The sequence below is a fragment of the Artemia franciscana genome, chromosome 5 (assembly GCF_032884065.1).
Source record: "Artemia franciscana chromosome 5, ASM3288406v1, whole genome shotgun sequence".
Taxonomy (NCBI): Eukaryota; Metazoa; Arthropoda; class Branchiopoda; order Anostraca; family Artemiidae; genus Artemia; species Artemia franciscana.
Window position 1 is genome coordinate 31788676 of NC_088867.1, and position 25956 is coordinate 31814631.

Below are 25956 nucleotides of genomic sequence, written 5' to 3' on the forward strand. Positions count from 1 at the left end.
CAAAAATCCTCGTGGCACTTAAATTATGGTATCTTATGTATAATATTCAGTCTCACTTGCAGGTAAGAAGAGGAGAAACATAAAGCACATCACAAAGCTGTTCAATTCCTCAAGTAAAAGCAAAAAAATCGAACCTGAAGCCACTAAATAACAAAGTTCATATTTTTCCAAGAAAGAATAACTTTATCTGAAAGTTTTATTGATTTTGGTTAAGCAAGGATCCAAAACAGTCAATTTGCAAATGTTTGACACTAAGAAGCTGCAATATATGTTCAGGAGAGTATATACCTAAAATTGTGCTCCAAGGTTGAGATAAAGTTCATCACTAAACCAATGAATTTACATTTTTGCATTCATTGATGTTCACTTCTTAGAATTATCATTATTCTAGCAAGAATAGTCCTTGGAGGATTTTCATGGAAGAGAACCTCCCCTCCCTTGAAACTTTATAGTAAAACACAGTAAATATTACAGATACAAACCTCCTGAAGAAGGCGTTTACGATTGTTCCCACAGCTGCTTCATTCAGGTACATGGAACAGAGACCATTTCGAGATGAACCATCTGGAAAAAAAGAGACTAATTTGTAATAAAAAGAGAGAAACCTTTTTTGGCCCAAGCGTTAAGACGCAACAAAAATGTCATTTCAAGAAGGAGGGAACTCATTTCAGAGATGAGGTCCAACTATAGAAAAAGTGTCACTGGCATTATTCTATGAGCTTGGCCACAGTCAACTCAACTCCAAATGAGAAATATGGGGTTGGTAAACAAAAAGGTGTGTGAAATCAATTAACGCGTACTATGGAAATAAACTATGTATTCTATATACGGACTTGAACATGCTATACTTATTAGAGTGATAATATGAAAAAAACTTCGTTTTCTTAAAGAGTTAAAGAGGCTGCACCCCAAAGTCGAGCCTTAAAACGTACAGGAATAAGGAGAGGCAGTAGGGGGGCTGCCGCCCCCCCCCCCAAACCCCCCGCTTTTAAAGACTCTTTTGTACAGGTTTTTTGTTGTGGGGGGACTTCATTGTTACTAATTACTAGTTTCGGCGCAATGGTTCTCCTGTCCTCTTGTGTTTAACATTTTTCGAAGTTGTTCCATTATTCATTCATTTCAATTTTTTGTTAATTAAAAGAGGGCCTTTCCGAAGCCAAGAGCGGGGGGTTTGGGGGGCGGCAGCCCCCCTACTGCCTCTCCTAATTCCTGTACGTTTTAAGGTTCGAATTTGGGACGCAGCCTCTTTAACTCTTTAAGAAAACGAAGTTTTTTTCATATTATTTCTGTACGTTTTTCTACAATCCATGGTGGATGTAATTTAATAATTCCTGTACTCCTCGTACAGGAATTAGGAGAGGAAGTTGGTTGGCTGCCGCCCCCCAGCCCCCCACTTTTAAATCATTGTATGAAATAGAAAAAAAAATAGATAGAATGACCGAAATGTTTCTTTTGCTCATAAGAAGCTAATATTCTGTTATCTCTCAAATGATAAGCAGTCCAGGTGTTATCAAAATTATACACTTTTATTTTGATCTTGTGAAAAAAAACCGCCCGATAAGGGACTTGAACCCTTGACTTTAGGATTAGAAGTCCCACACTCTACCGACTGAGCTGCATACCTGCATGTGTATAAATATAACTTTTAAATAACTTTTAAGAATTTCAAAAATTAACATGGGCTCTTATGGGGAAATGGGTTTTTCTAAGCTAGAAAATCGGGGGGTTAAGATTTTCCGACGAAACTTTCCAGGGTATTTACTCGGAGAATTCCGCGTCGAATGAGTCTAAATAACTTTTAAGAATTTCAAAAATTAACATGGGCTTTTATGGGAAAATGGGTTTTTCTAAGCTAGAAAATCGGGGGGTTAAGATTTTCCGACGAAACTTTCCAGGGCACTTAATCGGAGAATCCCGCGTCGAATGAGTCTTCGTACACCCAGATCCGATGTCGGCTGTGACCTGTAGGGGCCGAAAAAAAAAAGGAGAACATGAACAATAAGTGGCTATGCGTGGTTTCTGGAAAACAGGGAAGGAGTTATCGGATCGAACTGAAATTTTGCGGATAAGCTCCTGGGCCCTAGGGGACCTTAACTTGTGAATTTCAGCCCGATCGGACAACGTTAAAGGGGGGCTGGGGTTGACGGGTCGAAACTTTCGGCCAGATTTTCCCCATGAAGGAAAAGTCGGAGGGGGATGAAATTTGGCAGGTTTCTTAGTTGGAGCTCGGGCTACGAAATGCATCCCTCCCCATCCCTCTGCGACCACTAGAACCGAAGATCGCTTAACATTGTCGTGGCTCGCCTCTTTAAAGAGGCACGAGTGTGCCTCCTTGATTTACAGGGGACTGAATTATATTTAGAAATTAAGGTCATTATTTAACCTAGTTTATAATGCTTTATTATTATATTTTATCAATTGAAACTGTACATAATCAGAAATTATCAGCAGTTTTGCTGTTATAATACTATTTGGGCAAATGCTGTCCTTTTCAAACAGTTCGTGGTAACGAACTGTAGTAAGGAGCAACCCGGCTCAATAGTAACCAAAACTCTAAAGAATTGAATTTTGATATCAAAAGCTATATCAAAAGAATCGCATTTTAATGCTGATTTTAAATATATAAGTTTCATCAAGTTTAGTCTTACCCATCAAAAGTTACGAGCCTGAGAAAATTTGCCTTATTTAGGAAAATAGGGGGAAACACCCCCTAAAAGTCGTAGGATCTTAACGAAAATGACATCATCAGATTCAGCCTATCAGAGAACCCTACTGTAGAAGTTTCAAGCTCCTATCTACAAAAATGTGGAATTTTGTATTTTTTGCCAGAAGACAAATCACGGGTGCGTGTTTATTTGTTTGTTTGTTTTTTTTTTTCTTTTCCCCAGGGGTCATCGTATCGACCAAATGGTCCTAGAATGTCGCAAGAGGGCTCATTCAAACGGAAATGAAAAGTTCTAGTGCCCTTTTTAAGTGACCAAAAAAATTGGAGGGCATCTAGGCCCCCTCCCACGCTCATTTTTTCCCAAAGTCAACGGATCAAAATTTTGAGATAGCCATTTTGTTCAGCATAGTCGAAAACCATAATAACTATGTCTTTGGGGATGACTTACTCCCCCACAAACCCTGGGGGAGGGGCTGCAAGTTACAAACTTTGACCAGTGTTTACATATAGTAATGGTTATTGGGAAGTGTACAGACGTTTTCAGGGGGATTTTATTTTGTTTAGGGGTGGGGCTGAGGAGAGGGGGCTATGTTGGAGGATCTTTCCTTGGAGGAATCTGTCATGGGGGAAGAAAAATTCAATGACAAGGGCGCAGGATTCTCTAGCATTACTATAAGAAAACAATGAAAAATAAACATGAAAACGTTTTTTTCAAATGAAAGGAAGGAGTAGCATTGAAACTTAAAACGAACAGAGATTATTACACATATGAGGGATTCTAAAAATACTTTAGCATAAAGAGCGAGGTATTTAGGAGGAGATAAATACCTTGCTCTTTATGCTAAAGTATTTTTAGTAATTTCAACTATTTATTCTACGGCCTTTCTGATTCAGGGGTAATTCTTAAAGAATTGGAACAAAACTTACGATTTAGTGTAAAGAGCGAGGTATTAACGAGGGTACAAACCCCCTCGTATACATAATAAAAATATAAGGTTATGAAAGTTTGTTACGTAAGTTAATTCTCAAGTTACGTATATTTTTTACTAATAAAAACGTTTGTTAAAAATTAAAAGTTCTAGTTGCCTTTTTGAGTAACCGAAAAATTGGAGGGCAACTAGGCCTCCTTCTCCACCCCTTATTTCTCAAAATCATCTGATCAAATCTAAGAGAAAGCCCTTTAGCCAAAAAAAGAATTAATATACAAATTTCATTTTAATAATTTATGTGCGGAGAGCCAAAACCAAACATGCATTAATTCAAAAACGTTCAGAAATTAAATAAAAAAAAACTAATTTTTTTAGCTGAAAGTAAGGAGCGACATTAAAACTTAAAACGAACAGAAATTACTCCGTATATGAAATGATTTGTCCCCTCCGCAATCCCTCGCTCTTTACGCTAAAGTTTGACTCTTTGCCACAATTCTACTTTTTAAAACAATTAAAAGTTTTAGCGTAAAGAGCGAGGGATTGCGGAGGGGACAAATCATTTCATATACGGAGTAATTTCTGTTCGTTTTAAGTTTTAATGTCGCTCCTTACTTTCAGCTAAAAAAATCAGTTTTTTTATTTAATCCAATGAAGCGACCATTAATCATATACCTAAAACTATAAGCAACATGGACTAGACAGTTTTTGTATTCAACAAAGTAGAAAAAAAAATACATAGAACTCGCATTAAATTGGACTCCAATTCATTCAAGAAGGCCGGAAGTCCGAGCAAAGCGAATGGAATTTATGAGGTCCAAAGGTCAGAATTACCTTTTGAATGAAAAAAGGGCTATTTGAGAGGGCAATCAAAAAAGCTAATTAAGCAGACGGTTTAGACTATTGTCTAGTATTTTTTTTTTTAAGTTGGGTATGTGTGCTTGAACATTTTACAATAAATTTACAATCATAGCTCTAATCATAAATATTTTAGAGCATTTATAGAAAGCACCACTGAAGTGACCCAAGCCTGTTTCTTTCAAAAAGGAATGCACGAACTGATTATTTACAAGATACCGAGTTTGATATAAGTAAAAAAAAGTAAACAGCTTTTAATGGTTAAAAATCTTATCCGATCAATAGGTTATATCTTTAGCAACTTAAATAATTGAGTCTATAACCTGGTACGTATTTTCTTCTTCTTTTTTTACGTGCTTCACCTTAATGAACACTGAATTTCATTCTATTTCAATGATGATATCGCTTACCTTCAGTAGTAAATTTGACAACCCCAACTATTAGATCCACAGAGGTTGGCAAACTCATTGACAAACAGGACGATACCGAATAGTAGCGTGGCTTCATTAAGGGAATTTTTGAAATGATAGCTTCGGGAGGTATACTCAGTGAGGGAAACGCTTCAAGGAAGCTGAGTATTGTTGGCCTATTGGAATGCTTCCACTGCTCATACACCCCCACATCCTGAAATAAATTTTACGTAAGTTAATTTTGCGACATATTTCAAACCCTAAGCTATAGTTTTTTGTTTTTTTTAGCTGTGCACAGGAAATTGAAAAAAAAAATATAAGGCCGCCGTACAACTTAGTGTCTTGAACTAATTTGCATGATATACCCAGGCAAGTTATTAGATTTTGATTGGATTTGGTGGTTGGGTGACCTCTTTTCGTATTGTTGCAAGTATTTATAATTTTCATTTTTAATAGATTCCCATTTGTACACCGATTGTGGAAGAGGAAAGTGTCAATATATACAATTACTTTAGTTTTTCCAAAGTTACAGTCAGTGCGGGAGTGTTTGTTTTATAATGTGAGTTTTGTTTCTTATTTATTTTATTGTTTATATTTTTTGTGGTGTTTTAGTTGTCGTGGCATTTTTATAATGTCTTAAATAATATTAATTATAATGTCTTAAAAAAAAGTCTTAAATTGTTGGTGTGTAATTTTCTCCTTAATTTTTCCGCTGAGAAAGGCTCCTGGACGTGGGGCCGAAATATTCGGAGTATATTTTTATTTTTGTTAGCTAAAGTGTAGTTTATATTTTATTATGTTCACTGCTTTACAAAAATTAAACCCGTTTTTTCTTCAAACAAATACAACGTAGAAACAATAGGGAAAGTTTTTTTCAAGACAATGGAAATTATTTATGTAGATATTTCGGCCCTATGTCCAAGGGCCGTCTTCAGCACAATACAATACTATATATATATATATATAAAAGAACTTACATCAAATTGTGAGAATTAAAACTGATTAGTTAAAAACACTTATTAAAACATATTTTTTTTTAAATATAGCCCTAGCATCCTTACTTCAGCGAAGTTCAACCAGGACTGGCGAAAAGAATGAAATGAAGAAATATAAACTCATTCAAACTAAAGAGAATAAAATGATTAGATTCAATTTCTTAAAGCTAATCTTGCTTGTTTAGCAGCCTGTCTCAAAGGCCTTTTCGTAGTTGGTTCAGTACTATTTTAAATTGGTTTAGTAAAATATTTTGTTAGATCATATTTAATTAAATTTGAGTATAAAGAATTTAGTGAGTATTCCCCCAAGTCCCTGTTCAAAGAAATATTTTTATTTATTTTGAGATTAATTTCAATTGATTCTCGAACCACCTGTTTTATTCCCAAATCATTACTAATGAGTGAAGAGTTTTCAAAAAGTATCATGTGGGACGGATTATTAAATATATGCCAACCTAGAGCAGAATCAAAGGAGTTGTTGGAACCATTTGAAATTAAGGCCTTGTCTATGTCATTTTTATGCTGTTGTAACCTTTTGTCTAGATTCTGATGTATTACATAGTATTTTCCGCAATCACAGGGTATTTGATAGACCCCTCTTTGGCGAGTAACTGGGGTCTTATCTTTACCCGAATTTAAGAAATTGATGATTTTAAAATTATTAGTAAAAACTACGAACAGATTATTTTTTGTGCAAATATTTTTTAATTTTGTTGTAATCTTTGGGATATACGGAAGATAGACAATATTTGAGGGCTTATCAATAGCCTCACATTGTGAAGTATCTTCTTCGATTTTACAAGAATATCTTTTTATTCTACGGCTAATTATTTTATTTACAAAAGGAATGGGGTATCCATTACCAAAAAGAATATCTCTGATAAAATTTATTTCTGCATTTATATATGAATCACTTTAATTCAAATCACCCCCCACAAGTTAAAAGAGCAGTTGTAATTTCCCTCATTGATCGTGCCCTAAATATTTGCTCCCATTCATATATAAATGCAGAAATAAATTTTATCAGAGATATTCTTTTTGGTAATGGATCTACCAAAATATTTTACTAAACCAATTTATAATAGTACTGAACCAACTACGAAAAGGCCTTTGAGACAGGCTGCTAAACAAGCAAGATTAGCTTTAAGAAATTGCATCTAATCATTTTATTCTCTTTAGTTTGAATGAGTTTATATTTCTTCATTTCATTCTTTTCGCCAGTCCTGGTTGAACTTCGCTGAAGTAAGGATGCTAGGGCTATATTTAAAAAAAAAATATGTTTTAATAAGTGTTTTTAACTAATCAGTTTTAATTCTCACAATTTGATGTAGGTTCTTTTATATATATATATATAGTATTGTATTGTGCTGAAGACGGCCCTTGGACACAGGGCCGAAATATCTACATAAATAATTTCCATTGTCTTGAAAAAAACTTTCCCTATTGTTTCTACGTTGTATTTGTTTGTTATGGAAAGGCAGTGTGGTCTTCGTCGCTATTTTCGTCTAGCTTATGGGGAGCAGATGACCTATGATATCTTTTATTTTATTAGTCTAGGTAAAAAACATGCTAATATTATCGATCAACAAAATTTTTTAGAATCCTGTAGAAAGGAAAACCTTATTCCCAAGTCTTTAAGATATAAATTACATTTAAATACCCGAAAAGAAGCGCAATTTGCCCATACACTACAGTTAAAAACCCTAGTCCATATTATTAAGGACAAAAAACAGAAACGACATATTATTTCTTCAGAGAGAAAATCGTTGGAAACTTTTTTGCTGGAAAACCTGTCCACCGTTGATTTTGCTCAAGTTGTTAGATTAGAAAGGAATTTGTTTAGCCACGATTTTCGCTTGTCCAAGGAACGCCTCTATAAAAAATTAGAAACTTGAAATGCAAAAATCTAAAAAGAATTACCCGGTGTAAAAAAAAAAAAAAAAAAAAAAAAAAAAAAAAGACGAATTTGAAGTGAGACTACCTCGCCTTTGAATAATCGAAACTTAATGGCTATACAATTTGAGTTTAAAAAAGTACCTGTGAGAGCAAGTTCAAGTTTTCTTTTTCTGTTTGATTTGTAGCGTAGGTAGAGACTTCACTTAGAAGCAATTGGGTTGGGGGAGTTGTAATATCCAAAAACTTTTTGAACCACTCATATATTGTAGCAGGAGGTAGATTTTCATATGGAACCCATTCTTCCCTTGGACCTGAAATAAATAAATTTGGAGATATAAAGTAAAGGCAAGAATCCAAGAACAAACATGTAATATCACAACAGATAAAATATAAGGCTGTACAAAGGCACTGACTCAACAACTCGATTTAAGAACTACAAGCAAGAAAATGTAAGCTCAGCCAGAATCAACCCAGCTCTAGATGGGTTCCTGGAGAAAAATGGGGAATACAAACGGGAAAGGTGTGCAAAAGCGAGGATAGTTGCCCCCCCCCAATACCCCACAATAACATAACGGAATAAAGCAGAAGTACAAGCATCAATAGAGGAAATATTACCTTCCATAGTCAACGTTTTCTTTTGTATCATCAAACGTTGAACCACAAACGAGGTGAAATTTGAGTCCAAATGCAGCCTCTTTAGGAGCTTCGAAACCATATCATTAGAATTTTCTGGCAAAACTCCAAGCAGATCGCCAGGCTCGAACGAGACAGGGCTATTCAAGCCCAAATGTTGCCAAGATAATCTGATTACAATAGTGCATGGACTAGAATAGATAACACAAGATATGTATATGCTTGTATTGAATCAAACACAAAACCTGCAGGGCCCATGGCTAGGAAAGCACGCGCGGAAACCTTAGGAAATCCACTTATGCCCCTTTGCAACATGGTCATATTACTTCAATGGCTGCAGCAACAGCTACAACCAAGTAAAGAGTGAACCAAATTCCTAAGTAACTGGGAATAGTCTTTAGAACAGGATTGTCACATTCAAAAAGAGATTTCTATTTGCATCTCGTCAGAAATGGTAACTATTATCCCATTTAGACAAAATAGTAAAAATAATTACTAAACCAAATTTCAGGAATGTAAGTAAAAATCCGAAAGCCTTCGCAAACAACAGCAGATCGAAAAAAAAAAAAACGCTCAGAATCATCGTGGTTCAAAGCCCTTGAATAGTGGGTTTCACCCTCGTCCACCTTCCCTTCACCCTTAAGATTCGTCTTTATAGCCAGAGAGTAAAGTGTTAAATAATTTTTAATCTTTCTGGTCATAGAGTAAGAATCTTATGCAGGCAGTATCAAATGCAAGAGAATGGAAAAAGATCCAACATCAGAAAAAGTAAGAACAGACAACTTTATAAAGACAATTTAACCAAAGGTGTTAGATCAAAGGAAGATAAATAATGACACTCCCCCTGAAAAAAAAAAATGATCCTATTAACAAAATAGGGAAAAATCATAGAGAGGGATTTCATTTTTATAAACCGAATATATCAACTGTTCAACTTTTTCCAACATTATACTTAAAGCGAAGATTATGTTTAGATCACACCTTTAGGCTTATTATCAGGCCTATTATATAGTATTAGACATACAAGGGGTCTTGAGTGGCCCATAACTTAGCATTAAAATTTAGTTACCAAATTAAACTCATCCAGTGGTGTCATTCGAGGAGAAAGTAGTAAGGCAAAGTGGCTTACCCCCCTCCCCTACCCAAGATCATGCTTTCTCTCCCCTTATGTTGAATTTTTGTTGGTCTTTCCATTAAAAAAAAGGCACTGATTGAATACTTTCATTGAAAAAATAACAAAGTTACCGCCCAAACCCCTAGACTTTGAAATATACATTCCCCCAAATCTAATTTCCTTGAACAGACACTACTAAATACATCTTAGCTACTACTAATGGAGCCTTTGAGTTGGTAAAATGCAACTTTTCAGTAGATCTAATAAACGACATGAAGGATATGGGAGGAGGAAGTGGTTGGCTAGAAATTTAATGGTCTTTTTTGGCTTGATTGATTTTTAGGCTTATTTGTACTTTTTATAGGCTTATTACATGGGGGCACGTCCAGGATTATATATAGGGGCGCGGGAGAATTTCCTTAAAAAATTACATAAAAAAAATGCAATTTTTTCACATAAAGTGAAAGGGAATGACCCCTTGCATCTTTGAGGAGCCTTAGATAAAAAAAAACCAATTCTTAATGAAATGTTTTCCTATACAAGATAGTAGTAGTAGCAGTAGTTACGAAAAGAAGTTTTCAAACATTTCAAATTAGAGCTTCAAACCCTTAACTTTTCTTCCTTTTAGATTTTTGGCCAAGAATTAGTAGTCAAGAAGCGTCGTTAATCTGATACAATACACTGAGAATAAATGAATACTAAATAGAGCAAACAATGTCATTTGAAACGTGCTCCTAGGGAAGCTACATGATCTCTAATTATTCATTGTAATCTTATAATCATTAATCTTTCTGACATTTCCCCTGCTTTACTCTAGTTATTTATTCAAATATGTCCCTTCCCAATAAACGTATACATGCATTAGGCTGGTGCTTATATGGTGAAAAAAAATTATTTTTTTAGTTTTTCTAGGTCTTACCCCCCCCCCCACAATTTTTCCTTTCCATGTAAAAACACTACTGGGTAAGTATGAACCTTTTTAAATAATATTTAAAGGTAGCTCAATGGCCTAAAAGATTACAATACAGATACAGTTACTTAAAACGAATCATATTTAATGCAGAAGTCCATTTACTCAAAACAATTTAACTAATGCAGATAAAAATTATTCAGTAGTATAGAAGTAACTGTCTGCAACTTTATTTGCATCATAATAATGATATTATTTTTCTTTAATTTCATATATAATTTTATATATATAGATTTAATTAATTATCAATTGTAATATAAAAAATAGTGACGCAAATAATATAAATATTGTCACACTTTTTATCAATACTATAGGCCTAATAAAATAACATTAATAATGAGGTTAATACTGTAGAGATGTAGATTAATACTGTGAAAATATAGTTAAAGTTAGTCAGTATAGTTAGTAGTCACAAATTAAGTACAGTGTATTGCATATTGAACAATCATTAGATACAGAATGAAGAAGTCCGATGTCGATTGTGGACAGTGTTTCTTTTTTACTGTCAGGATATAACTTTTGATGAGTTTGGACCACTTTCAGTAGAAACTGCAACTGACTTTCGTCTTTGGTAATGTTTCCTATTAGTTCCTGAACAAGAGCCACCACCCTTTCAGCATGATCATTAACAGCACTGATTGACAAAACTGTCTCTGCTGCATGGATGTAGTCTTCTTGTTCCGCCCAATTGTCTTGGTCTATGTCAAGAAAATTATGCAGAAGATCCATCATGTGAAACAGGGCCATGGACTTTGCTGAAAAAAATGTTTCAAATTTCTTTTCTTTGAATGTTTTAAGTCCACAGATATTTTCCTTGAGTGTTCTTTCACAGACTGTTCTTCTTCAATGAGTTTTACTCCTTCCACCATTTGTTTCTTTGTGTCATAATCCATGAAATCATTGAACAACGCCAGACCTACTGTTTCTGGAGATAGATACCACAAATGGTTGGCCATCTTCATGGACATCACTCTGGAAATTTCTGAATTGATTGCCAAATAGTCCAACAGTGATTATAATCATTGATAATCATGATATGGAGCACTAGCTGGTTTCAAAGCTGTCATCCACGCTCTTAGATAAACACGTGCTTCAAAGATAGACACATCTTGCAACCCCTTTTCTTCTTTCTTACTCAAATGAAACTCCCCTCTGAACATCCAAATTTTCAGACTGTAGATGACCTTTGACAGCCATCGTGCATTGTGTGTAGCTCCGGGTGCCATGAATCAAAATCCTCTCTCAGGAACCAAGCCCAGAAAGATTATAACTAGCTCCAAAAATTCTCTGTGATCATCCCTTCGTTGACTTTCTCTAAGATAACCCTTAGTAAACTCATGGTTACTGTCCTTGATATCTTGAACTGACGTAGATACAGCATCACTTGACATTCCTGTTTCAAACCTGGATTGATCAACAAACATCCAGTACTGCTGAAAACGAGTGAATATTGGAACTTGAGGAGCAGATGTTCATCCAAGACAAACTTGAAATACAGCACCGATGAGCAACTCCATGACGTTATGCCTGCATGCAAGGGAAAAAAGCTCCGTACCAATCTTCTGTTCCAATAGAATACACGCTCCAGCCAGTCGACCAGTGTTGGAGCTGGTTGTGTCAAAGCACATTGCATGGATGTTTTCCGTGATGCACCAGTCTTCTATTGCAGATTATACAGTTGATGCTTAGGCTTCACCAGTACCACTGGTCAGTTTTGCAACTGTCGGAGACCCCTTTTCCTGAAACTATGACGGGTAGTCGATCAACTTGCTCTTTGCTTGTCAAGCCAGCAATGAGCTTGCTATCCCAGTGAACTACAAGTGGTATGTTACATTGAAACTCGGCTTTCAAGGCGGCTGACTGTGTGGACCGGTTTTTCACTCTTAATTGACAAACTGAATTATGATTAAGAGCTCAATCAGTGATGTTATGTCCAAAAACAGTGTTATGTTAAAAAACATGCATGCTATTGCAAAGAATATTAAACTAGTTTGAATTTCTTCAGTTAAATAAGTAAGACTGAACCAGGCTACTAATTATTGCTTACATGGGAATATTAACATAAATTGTGTTTTTAAACAATATGTAAAACTATTGTTTTTTGGTATTCAAAACATTAATGTCATTGAGCTACCCCTACATATTCAAATATAAGGGTGACATTTTTGCATGGTGTATTATTTCATGCACCTGAACACCCTAACGTGCATGCCAATTTAATATCCCTTGTCAAAATTTGCAATTGTTCCTTAATGTTAGGTGAAAGAGAGAGAGAAATGAATAATAGGAAAAGCCTTACCCAGCGTCCCTGCTACCAGGATGAACACCTTTAAATGTCACCTTAAGAGGTAAAACGTTTTCCTGAAGATACTTGGATAAATCTAGAAAAATAAAAAAAAATTAAACAGACACTCACTAGGGAAAATATCTGATTTTCTATACTCCATATTCATTTGAAATAACTTGACCAAATAGCAGGGCATACAGCATTTCCCTTCAAATGGCGTAAAAATTTTATGTTGCTCAAAATTGTTTGCCTTAGGTGGTAACACAATCCAACGTTCAAGTTGTGGTGGTAACAGAATCAAAGTTAAAAGCAACCCGCGACAGTAGCAAATGTAGCCCCATTTTAACAACAAAATAGATATTTAAAGAATCTGCCTTTTATGGAAATTCTGAATACGTGAAACTTGTTGAGTTTCATTGTGACTGAGATAAACATAAAATTAACAGTAAATTTCCAAGAAGAGAAAAAACAGCCCTTACAAAAGTTGTCCAACCTTCCATTTTTTTTTTTTTTTTTTTTTTTTTCAAGATGGAACCAACCAATCTTTTTTTGTTTTACAGAAACAACCACATCATAGCAAACATCCAATTTCTGCCATTTCCCGTCACAAAACAAAAATTTTTACCAAACTAGTGCCCAAATTCTATTGAGCAGGCGATTTTTAGATAGCCAAAAGACGTAAAACTTTCAAGTTACTAATTATTAACTTAATTATCTGATTTAGATTCCCTTCTGAATTCTGCTAAAAATTCAAAACTTTTGTTGGAAACCATTGCGTTGTTTGACCCATATTTTGATACAATATCCAGTGTGGCTGTTTTTGTCTGTTGCTTTGGGAATTGGTACTTCTGTCTTGAGAAACAAAAAGAAAGCAAGAAACTCAGGTTCCTTTTTTGTGCATGTTTAATCTTCACTGGAAGACGTACAAGGTGACTTTCTGAAGAAGAAGAAACAGGTTTGAAAAACTACTGCCAGGCAATTTATTATCTAAAAATACAAACAATAAAACAAGGTATGTTGTTTTTCAATTGATTACTCTTGTACAAGATAAATGCAAAAGCAACCAATTGCGGCATCATTGGGAACAAAGAAAAACGTACAACTGGACAAGGCAAAAATAAGAAGCTTCAAAATAAATCCAAAAAAGGTGTCTCTTAGTTTTCAAATGGTACCAAAACTCCATTAGACCTTTACCCCAATCATGGCTATATTGTGTCTAAACAAAATTTTCTCATCAAGTGAGGTACAAAGAAATTAGACCATCTGATTATGTGGTCTACAATTATTTCAAGTCAAGTAAAATGAAAAAAAAGCCATATCATAGGCAGTGCAATAGCACTGCCTAAGTAAAGAGCAATGTGAGCAAAATGTATTATTTTGTTTATATTATGTTGTTTCCTAGCACAAGGAAATAACAGATTGAAAGATTCTATAGTATTCATTTGAAATCTTCAGTAGCCTTAATGGTAACCTTAATACAACTTTAATACTAAATGATTTGAAAACGTCCTGATAAAAATTCTAGCAACTTTTCTCTCGAAATGTGAAACACTTGAACATCACCAAAAAGAAACAACTTTCACTTAATTTATAGCTGATTTAGCAGTTGTTCTTGTGAATCGACTACTCAGGCAGATGCTACAGCTTCCTTTGGTCTCCTCCTTGTAGTCTGGTCTGTTGTCAAACTTTCTGATAATGTGCCCCTACCCACAGATAATTTGTGTCAGATAATATATGTTCATTCAACACGTGATTCAATACATTCAACACGTGAGGTAAAATAGTAACTAGCAGAGATAGGGAAGGTTCAGCTTTAGGCAGGTACTTAGTGTTTCTGTAGGACTTGAAAATGTCAGAGCAACAAGACCACACAGAAAAACTTCTGCTTTAGTGGTTCCTTTTGCATTTACCCTGTATGAGAGTAATCAATTGAAAACAACATACTTTGTTTTATTGTTTTTTATACAATAAATTGCGTGGAAGTAGTTTTTCAAGCCTTTCTCTTCTTCTTCTTCAGCAAGTCACCTAGTATATCTTCCAGAGAAGATTAAACATGCACAATAAAAAGAGCTTGAGTTTCTTGCTTTTTTTTCAAAAGACAGAAGTACCAATTCCCAAAGCAACAGACAAAAACAGCCACACAGGATATTGTATCCAAATATGGGTCTAATGATGCTATGGTATGAAACCAAAGTTTTGAATTTTTTGCAGACTTCTTCAAACAACTGTTAATGACAAATTCACTATAGAACAGTTTGACATTGTGGTTACAAAATTTGTTTACCAAATATTATTTAACCTTGGCAGTGACGAATAAAGATTAATTGAAACTAAAGAGACTAATTATTATTAAGACCTCAAGTCATGGCCATGAGAAGGACATTTCATTGCTGATAGTTAGGCAATAAAATAGACTTATACTCATTATTTGATTATTCATCATAATATAAAATTTGACTCTTTCATTCTAAAAAATCAAATATTATATGTTTCAGTTAAGCTAAATACAAAAAGATTGGGGTAACTTCCTAAAAAAAAAACAACCTTGAAATAAAATTTCAAAGATTTCAAACATAGAAGAAAAACACTAAAGTTAATTTACCAAAAACTCTTCTAAGGGTATGATTATTTTTCTTAAATTGAGAAAGAAGTGGTGTTAATTCATATGTATATATATATATATATATATATATATATATTATATATATATATATTATATATATATACATATATATATATATATATATATATATATATATATATATATATATATATATATATATATATATATATATATATATATATATATATATATATATATATATATATATATATATATATATTATGAAAAGAGAAATCACCAATGCAACAGCAAAAACACATAAAAAAAAAAAAAAAAAAAAAAAAAAAAAAAAAAAAAAAAAAAAAAAAAAAAAAAAAAAAAAAGAGAGACAGAAAGAGAGAAGGAAGACTGTTTTCCTAAATTAGAGATTAATATGGACCAGCACTTGAATGAGGCCTTGACCCTACTCATCCATACAATCACATAGGTCAAACAGCATATATATATATATATATATATATATATATATATATATATATATATATATATATATATATATATATATATATCATATATTATATATAATAATATATATATATATATATATATATAATATATATATATATATATATATATATGAAATTTTGAGTAATATATATATATATATATATATATATATATATATATATATATATATATATATATATATATATATATATATATATATATATATATATATATATATATATATATATATATATATATATATATATGAAAAGAGAAATCACCAATGCAACAGCACAAACACATAAAAAAAAGAAGAAAAAAAATAGAGACAGAAGGAGAGACAGAAGACTGTTTTCCTAAATTAGTGATTAATATAGACCAGCACTTGAATGAGGCCTTAACCCTACTCATCTATACAATCACATAGGTCAAACAGCATATATATATATCTATCTATATAAAAATAAGTTGTCTGTCTGTGGATGGATGGATCAGGTGACGTCACCTGAAAAAACTGGATCAGGTGACGTCAAAACTGAAAAAACTAAAAAAGGCAAAAACTACAAAAAAAACTAAAAACTAATAAAAAAAATAAAAAAGCTAAAAAACTAAAAAAACTATAAAGGTAAAAACCAATAAAAAACTAAAAAAAAAACTGAAAAAACTAAAAAAAGGCAAAAACTACAAAAAAAAAACTAAAAACTAATAAAAAAAGTAAAAAAGCTAAAAAACTAAAAAAACTAAAAAAGGTAAAAAACTAAAAAAAATAAAAAATAAAAAAAAACTAAAAAAAAGGAAAAAACTGAAAAATAAGCTAAAATAAAGGTAAAAACCAATAAAAAACTAAAAAGAAAAAAAGGAAAAAACTAATAAATGACGACACTCAAAGAGAAAGCGACCAGGACAAAAGGAATGTTCGATTAGCAATCAACAAAGCACCGGGACACAGGGAGTATAAATGACGACCAGGACATAAGTAAAAAAAAAAACTATCTATATATATAAAAAATAAGTTGTCTGTCTGTGGATGGATCAGGTGACGTCACCTGAAAAAACTGGATCAGGTGACGTCAAAACTGAAAAAACTAAAAAAAGGCAAAAACTACAAAAAAAAACTAAAAACTAATAAAAAAAAAAAGCTAAAAAACTAAAAAAACTATAAAGGTAAAAACCAATAAAAAACTAAAAAAAAAACTGAAAAAACTAAAAAAAGGCAAAAACTACAAAAAAAAAACTAAAAACTAATAAAAAAAGTAAAAAAGCTAAAAAACTAAAAAAACTAAAAAAACTAAAAAAAGGTAAAAAACTAAAAAAAATAAAAAATAAAAAAAAACTAAAAAAAAGGAAAAAACTGAAAAATAAGCTAAAATAAAGGTAAAAACCAATAAAAAACTAAAAAGAAAAAAAGGAAAAAACTAATAAATGACGACACTCAAAGAGAAAGCGACCAGGACAAAAGGAATGTTCGATTAGCAATCAACAAAGCACCGGGACACAGGGAGTATAAATGACGACCAGGACATAAGTAAAAAAAAAAAAACTATCTATATATATAAAAATAAGTTGTCTGTGGATCTGTGGATCGTGGATCAGGTGACGTCACCTGAAAAAACTGGATCAGGTGACGTCAAAACTGAAAAAACTAAAAAAAGGCAAAAACTACAAAAAAAACTAAAAACTAATAAAAAAAATAAAAAAGCTAAAAAACTAAAAAAACTAAAAAAAGGCAAAAACTACAAAAAAAACTAAAAACTAATAAAAAAGCTAAAAAACTAAAAAAACTAAAAAAAAGGCAAAAACTACAAAAAAAACTAAAAACTAATAAAAAAAATAAAAAAGCTAAAAAACTAAAAAAACTAAAAAAACTAAAAAAAGGTAAAAAACTAAAAAAACTAAAAACTAAAAAAAACTAAAAAAAATGAAAAAACTGAAAAATAAGCTAAAATAAAGGTAAAAATCAATAAAAAACTAAAAAAAAAACTGAAAAAACTAAAAAAAGGCAAAAACTACAAAAAAACTAAAAACTAATAAAAAAAGTAAAAAAGCTAAAAAACTAAAAAAACTAAAAAACCTAAAAAAACTAAAAAAAGGTAAAAAACTAAAAAAAATAAAAAATAAAAAAAAAATAAAAAAAAAGGAAAAAACTGAAAAATAAGCTAACATAAAGGTAAAAACCAATAAAAAACTAAAAAGAAAAAAAGGAAAAAACTAAAAAAAATTTTCATCTAAAAAACTAAAAAAAACTAAAAAAGGTAAAAACTAAAAGAACTAAAAAAGAAAAAAATAAATGACGACACTCAAAGAGAAAGCGACCAGGACAAAAGGAATGTTCGATTAGCAATCAACAAAGCACCGGGACACAGGGAGTATAAATGACGACCAGGACATAAGTAAAAAAAAAAAAATTAACAAAACTAAAAAGAAGGTAAAAACTACAAAAAAACTAAAAAGAAAAAAAACTAAAAACTAATAAAAAAACTAAAAAATCTAAAAATCTAAATAAACTAAAAAAGAAAAAAAAAGGAAAAAAAATAAAGGAGAAAAACAAAACTAAAAAACGAATGTATATACAGACCGGTACACCGGGATACAAATGACAACCGGGACACAGGGAATATAAATGACGACCGGGACACAGGGACACAACTACAACGGGGACATCGGGGGAAACAGGGGGATATAAATGACGACCGGGACAAAAAAACTAAAAAGAAAAAAAAACTAAAAACTAATAAAAAAACTAAAAAATCTAAAAATCTAAATAAGCTAAAAAAGAAAAAAAAAGGAAAAAAATAAAGGAGAAAAACAAAACTAAAAAATGAATGTATATACAGACCGGGACACCGGGATACAAATGACGACCGGGACACAGGGAATATAAATGACGACCGGGACACAGGGACACAACTACAACGGGGACACCGGGGGAAACAGGGGGATGTAAATGACGACCGGGACACCGGGACAGGGAATGGTCGATTAGCAATCACCATCAACAAAGCTCAAGGGCAATCATTAGAATCATGAGGTATAGATCTGAATACAGATTGTTTTCCCATGGACCATTATATGTTGCATGTTCAAGAGTCGGTAAACCTGACAATCTATTTATATGCAAAGACAATGGGACAGCAAAGAATGTTGTATATTCGCAAGTTTTACGTAGTTAAAACCATATATATATATCTATCTATATTCACAGGTGGGACATAGGGACACAACTACAATGGCGCGTAACTATTATGGCGCGTAACGACTTACGCGCGCGGGGGGGCTTGGGGGGGGGCGCGAAGCGCCCCCACCAACTAGGTGTTGGGGTGGCGCGAAGCGCCACCCCAACAGCTAGTATATATATATTATTTATATATTATATATAATAATATATATATATATATATATATATATATATATATATATATATATATATATATATATATTTCTGGAAAAGCCAATCAATTTAGAGTCATTGAAAGGCTATTTAAATAGCCTCCTACTTTCAGTGAAATTTCACAAGAGGTGAGGCAATTTCAAAATCCATTTGAAGCAGTTATAACCAGTTGCTTGGATAAAATCCAACCGGAGGCCACAAAGTTACAAGCAAATGACCCTCTTAGGGACAAGTTCAAAGATGAAATTTTGAGTTTTTACCTGTTCTTGCCAGAGGAAGTTTTCTAATGCAAAAGCTTTGCATCATGATACTTTTTAATCTTCAAAACAATATACATGTGTAAACACACAATTTTAAGAATGAAACATGTGTAAAACAATTTGAGAGCTAATTTGTCAGATCATAATCTCAGGTCACTATTGACAATGGGAATATGAAACCTAAAGCCAGGAATATTTACCATTTTGGCATCCAGGAAACAATTTTACCATTTCCACAAATACAGGGGTCCATGTAGAGTATATCAATGCATAATTAAATAATATTAAATATGATGTTCAGTAATACTAATATTAAAAATGGAATAGTATATGATTAAAACAACATCTATGTTTTGAATCTTTTTAATTTGAACCTCTAGTGTGTGGTTGGCTCCCTAGGTCCTGTTGGACAGACAATGTGGCCCTCTGGCAAAACCTTTTGTAGATTCCTGCTCTAACAGATAGGGATTGAAAATTTCAGCCACAATTTTTCCTTGTTTATCTCCCCAAATTCTTGCTTTCAGAAAATAATATTGCCCTAATGTTCAACTTTCTTCCATCAAGGAGAAATAAAGTATCAGTGAATAAAAAGAAAGACCAAGAAAGTTGGGGAACATTTCCTTGGAATTTACAAATAATTAAAAAACTTCATAAAAAATAGCTAGCCAAATAGAGTAAAATAACAATATGTAACTTACATGCTGTGAAGTGAGGTCTTCCAGAAGCATCTGCAGAAACCAACTCCATAATTGATTGAACAGGTTCTTGGAAAGATTCTGTGCCAATAGTAAAAACTATGTTGTCAGTAGCTTTAAGTGGAATGCTTCACAAGTAGGCTAGCCTAAAAAGGACAATACATGGTCTAAATGGGCCTGGATTATTCCTGACTTTCTCTTTCTACCCAACTTCATTCTTTATAGTTAAGCAATTCTTAATTAATCACACAAGAGATGAGCATTGTTAGACAGTTTTAGAGAAACCCTATACAATAACTTTCTTAAGCTTTTAAGCATAAGTAAAATGCTTTAAAGGGAATAGACTAAAACACTTGAAATGCACATTTGAATAAAAAAGTGTTAAGAGCAAACATTTTTTAGACATAAGCAATGATAACCCAATACAAAAGAAGGGTAAGAAGGACCTGGCTCCCTGCAAAAAAAAAAAAAACAGGAAAAAAGAAGGAGTTTAGGCTGCTTAATTAAAAAATATAATAGAAAAAATAGTTATCCTTCAAAACTGGATAGAATTTTATCTAATAATTATTAATAATTAGATGCCTTTGAGACAAAGATAAAAATCTAGTGTAACAACTTCTTGCTATTTTGGAAAAGGGTTTAAGTTGGAAAAATGAAACTTTCAATGATGAATCCAGGGGCAAGAATATACTCTGGGAAGTTATTCCCAAGCTTTTATTTTAACCCCTTCTAATTTCTGTGATCAACATTTTGCATCTCTTTTATTCAATACTTGTCTTGTGCTACCATTTCAAGTTTGGCGTAGCACTAACTGATCCATGTCTAACCATTGTTCACATGGAACACATGCTACAAGTATTAGAATTTTACCTTAATTTACAGTTATTAATTTCCTTTTCTCAAATTTTAGGTCTAAAGATACAATCTCTATTGTTTGAGCAGAATTTTAACCCTTTTAAATAGGTCTTTTCTAAATTTTGGAAATATAGCCTGTTTGTATATTGTTGAATCCTTAAAAACAAGAATTGAGCAAAGCTGAGAAACTGAAAAGTTTGGTAAAATTCTAGTCTAGTGACTTCTTGCTATCTTGGAAAGGGGTTAAGTTAGGAAAATGAAAGTTTCAGGGATGGGTCTACAGGCTAAAGTATGTCCCAGGAAGGTATTTTGAAGTACCTGCCTTTACTTCCTCTCCCTTGAGAGGGTCCTGACCTTTGATGACCTTTAAAAATGTGTTATAAAAGTGAAACCCTGCAACATAGATTTTCTGCTTGAATGAAGTACAACAAAATTATTTTCAGCTTCACAACTTTGCTCAGTCCCAATTTATAAGGTTTTAAAGATATGCAAATGCATTTCCTAAATTAAAAAAAAACAACAAAAAACATTGAAATGGCTCAAAATTCTACTCAAATAACAGGAATTGCATTTACAGAACTAAAGGCAGAGAAAAAACAACTGTTAGCTGAAAATTAAGGTAAAATATTGTTTTGTCAAAATTTCAACAGGCATAGACTTGTCATGTAGGCAAATTTCAGGGCCCATTAAAGGGAGAAGGGGCTGATTTAGGTACTCTAAATAACCTTCCTGGAATATACTTTTGCCTGTAGACCCATTCCAAACCTAACCCCTTTTTGAGATAGCAAGAAGTCACTAAACTAGAATTTTACTGAAAAGTTTTCTAGTAGGCTAGTCTACTTAATTTGAGCTGAAGTTCATTTTCATAAATCTAAATTCATTTTCTTAACTTAACCCTTTTCCAAGATAGCTAAACTAGAATTTTAACAAAACTAATTCAAAATCCTTTCAAAATTTGTAGTTTGTTAAAATTTAGGCAGCACTTCGTCTCAAAAGCTGCATCAAACTGATCTAGAAAGTCTGCTATATGTTTAGCATTGGAGAGAAAAGGATGAAAAACTTCCATTAAAAAGGAAAATGAGTAAGGTGGGTTTCTCTTTGGGGGGGGGGTGGCTGTCACTTTAATGAGCAGGTGTTGGTAGCTGGTTTACCTTAAATTGCAGCTTGAAGCAATCTACAGATTTTAGTACCCTGTTCCTTTTTCAAAAGCTGTTTGAAATCTTGGGTTATAGTAGGATTCAATTTATTTCTTTTTAAGTGAAAGGAATTCTAGCCTAACCTCTTTGCTATTTTAGCTTTAACATATCATAGTTTGAAGAATAGGCCTATATATTTATATCACATCTTCTCTAGAGTACCACAAGAAAACAAAATATTAAAGTCCACTATATCAGATATAGTTTCTAGCAACACAGGCAAACCTTACAAACCTATAGTGATTCATAAGAATATAATTGACTTGTTGCACTTTCTTCTTTTCTGCTTTGAATTAGTATTCAGTCAGTGTTGCAATATGTAAAAAAAAAAATCGCCAGGGCCTTTCAAGAAACGCAAAGAAACACCATAGCCTGCTGTCATGTATTTTAAAACTGAGTAGAGAGAGAAGGAACATAATAATCGATGACAAATAATTCAGAAACAGACAAAAATGTGAAAAAACAAGGAAATTGGATTCATTAGTAATTGGAGCATAAAATAAAGTAAGAGTTCCGTATTTTTTTGGTAATTTTCTTTGTCAAACCTATGACTATATGACTATATTAAATCATTAAAAGGGGTATACGGTTGTTGTCAAAATGCAAACCATGGGATTAAGCAATATATTAGCAATATAAAAATGTAAATTCATTTGTTCTAGCATGTCTGCTTCTCAAGAAGCCCAATTCTTGACCTTTACCTCATACCCAAAACAACAGTGTAAAGCAAAGCAAAATTTGTAGGAAATTGGCTATGCTTCATCTTTCAAAAGTAAAAAAAAGTCTGAAAGGGAAAAAAATCGATTCCCAGCATAATGAAGTTCCACTTCCTTCCGTAGTTTTAAAAACATGGTTGTAATTTACTTTATTATTCCGAAATATGACATAAATAGTTCCGCCAAAAGGATTTCGATGACTTTGGAACAGATCCGATAAGAAAAGTTTTCATTTGCTGATCTTTAAAAAGGGTAAACATTATTTTTTGACAGTATCCAAATATGTCCTGTAAAAAGACATTTTTACTGATTACATGGCAATTGATATCTTTATTCAAAGTCCTACTTCACTCCAGATTTGGCTGAAATTAGACTGGCGATTTGCGAAGATGTCATCTATTTTTTTTACAACTTCGTTTTCAGTTTTGGTTACTCATTACCAGACAATGATATGCTTACGAAAAAGTAAAAACTAAAGCGTTTCGCCTACGTTACTGGATGAAGCTAATTCAGCCATGTCGAAGAGCACAGGTTCATGTGTCTTTTATGATAAAATCTCTCGTGTCCTGCTACCCCCTCGACATTGGAAATGCGAAAAATTATCGATATCCAAAGAAAAACTGAGAGAGCTTTCCAGAAGAATTCTTTACATTATTTCTAACTGCTCACAGCCCCCTATATGTGTTTTTTTTCGAATGTTCTGTAGCTGGTGGTGTATTCATAAAATATTCCAACAAATATTTTATAATCGGGATTTCTTTGCTCTTTTAGTATATTCTTTCGCTAAAAAAACAATTAAAACACGAATGTTGATGCACACCCTACCCTTGAGAAAAATACCTATTATACTGCAGTCCTTACGGTCTAACTCAGATAAAATAGTCAAGGGATTTCTCTGCAAAGATATTGAAATTTGTGGGTGAAATGCTTGAAATTATCCATCCCTTATACATTTAAATGGGTTCTGATAGATCCTCGGAAGGCTAAAATCTGCCACAGTATGTAATAGCAGCATATTTGTTGAAGAAGACTGAACAGGTGCAGCTGCCATCATCCCAAGCTTTCAACGAAAAATATTTTTTCCACGTCCTAAATTTCTCTCGATTCTTTTTGGTGAACCCTCAACTATGAAGATGGCATCATTGTATTTGTACTTGGTGACATTATGGTATTAATTCATTTTATTTAATCCCAGTCACCCACCTTTTCGCTGACTAAGGTACATGAACTTGCTGAATTTATAGATTTAAAAGAGGTTTGTGACCTGATCACGAAAATATAGGCAACAGATAACAAGATCTGTGTTACACATGTCCCCTCCATAATGGAAATAAACACAAGCTAACTAGAAATCCTTTGACCAATAGCGTATTCTTCCTGGTGCTGTAATTATTGTTGACAAGGAAAGAGTTTTCTTGCCAAAAGCTGTAATGCAAGGCAGCCAAGTCAAATATCTTTTCCTGAATACAGTTGTCAGATTGGTTAGATTTATTGCATCAACCAGAGAAGGATCGTTTGATTTCTTTGCGTGGACTGCCAATCTCAGATTAAGATTAATTTTAAAGATTTTTTTTTTTTTACGCAAGGAAGAATTAAAGATGAAACTGGAAGAATGAAAACGAACATAAACTATTGCTTCACTGATTACGTAAGATATTTCTGCTAGATTAACTCGAATAAGTAGCACAAATTTTTTTCAGTAGTATCTCAGTATCGAAAATTTTTAACACACAACTGAAACTTTTGACAATTTAATGTGATACTCTTAAAATCATTAAATATAGGTTTTGGTTCTAACAACCCTTAAATCTTTGCAAAAAATGTTTCCAACTTTCACACAGTCTTAAGAATCCAACCCAGATTCCGGTTGCTCTAAATGTAATTTTCACCAACGCAGATTAGGCCAAAAATGAAAAATAAGATATCACATGTAGGGAAATCTTATTAGGTGTAAACGTGCTAGATCTTAACTTGGATGCAAAACGGTCTGTCTGTGCTGCACTTAATTCTTATCACTGCCAGACTGCTCAAGAGAGGCATTCAGCACCATGTTTCCATCAAAATTACCATTTGAAATTTGTCAGCAAATTATATTACAATGTTAAAAAGTGTTTCTTGATTTTCAGTTCATTCACGGCAGTCATAATGCGAAGATATCTGATTTTTCATGGAATCCCACCGAGCCTTGGGTGATTTGCTCCGTCTCTGAAGATAACATTATGCAAGTTTGGCAAATGGCAGAAAATATGTATAATGATGAAGAGCCAGAAACTGCCGCTTCGGAATTGGAAGCTTCTAATCAGTTGGGGGCGGAAAATGTTTTATAATATTTTTTGTTATTAAAAAAAAAACTTTTTTGAATTTCTTGCTGTATCTTTTTTTTTTGTGAAATAAGAGGTATCCAGTAAAACTGGCTAACTCCACAAAAAAGGCTGTTTAGAAGATTCACGAAGAATTTAAATTGTGGACTTGTCTACTGTATCAATGGTGCTAACAATGTTTGACCGGGATGTTCCATAGGATTCTATTTTGAATAAGAAGGCAGTTTGAAAAACATGTGGAAGAAAGCAGTGTTGTAATATGGGAAATATATGAAAAGACAAATAGGAAATACGCTATAGAAAAATCTCTTCGTCTGAAGGGAGGAGGAATCGCTATAGAGTAAAATGACGTGTGGTATTCCCTCCCCACTCTTAGAGCTAACAGTTTTTTTCTATTAATTTTTTATTGCAACATTTGGAGTATGAATTAATCCAGTTAACATAAGGGTGGGTATGTGGGTTGCATCCTTTTTATCCTTAGTTCTTCTTTTATCTTCCAAAATGAAGGAAGGCTGTAGGCAACAGAATTCATAATCCTTAAAGGGAACTATTTCGTGACCATGTGGCATTTAGCTGATCTACAAGCAGTAAAATATGGTCTAATTGATAGAATATGGTGGCACTAAGTATTTAATCGAAGGTTGCTCGCTTACTGATTTCAAAAAAACTAAGTGTATTTTTTTTGCTTTAAAAAAATCATT

The 25956-nt window shown here is 32.8% G+C and overlaps 1 protein-coding gene across 1 annotated transcript; it reads right to left on the reverse strand.

Annotated features, from left to right (window-relative positions):
- Nucleotides 1-123: 123 nt before the first annotated feature.
- Nucleotides 124-22522, reverse strand: LOC136027272 (nitric oxide synthase 1-like). The gene is made up of 7 exons (XM_065704350.1): nucleotides 22453-22522; nucleotides 20171-20313; nucleotides 12767-12848; nucleotides 8366-8574; nucleotides 7892-8061; nucleotides 4860-5073; nucleotides 124-564 (listed from the first exon to the last, which is right to left on the reverse strand). Exons 2-7 carry the CDS (start codon nucleotides 20217-20219, stop codon nucleotides 383-385), a joined length of 906 nt encoding a protein of 301 aa, XP_065560422.1. The 5' UTR covers nucleotides 20220-20313; nucleotides 22453-22522; the 3' UTR covers nucleotides 124-382.
- Nucleotides 22523-25956: the final 3434 nt, after the last annotated feature.

Coding starts and splice junctions, on each gene's coding strand:
- LOC136027272 (XM_065704350.1), bottom strand. CDS start 20,219: ATGGAGTTGGTTTCTGCAGATGCTTCTGGAAGACCTCACTTCACAGCA. Junction 12,849..20,170: donor AAGACCTCACTTCACAGCAT/GTAAGTTACATA, acceptor TTATTTTTCTAG/ATTTATCCAAGTATCTTCAG. Junction 8,575..12,766: donor CCTGGTAGCAGGGACGCTGG/GTAAGGCTTTTC, acceptor TATCTATTCTAG/TCCATGCACTATTGTAATCA.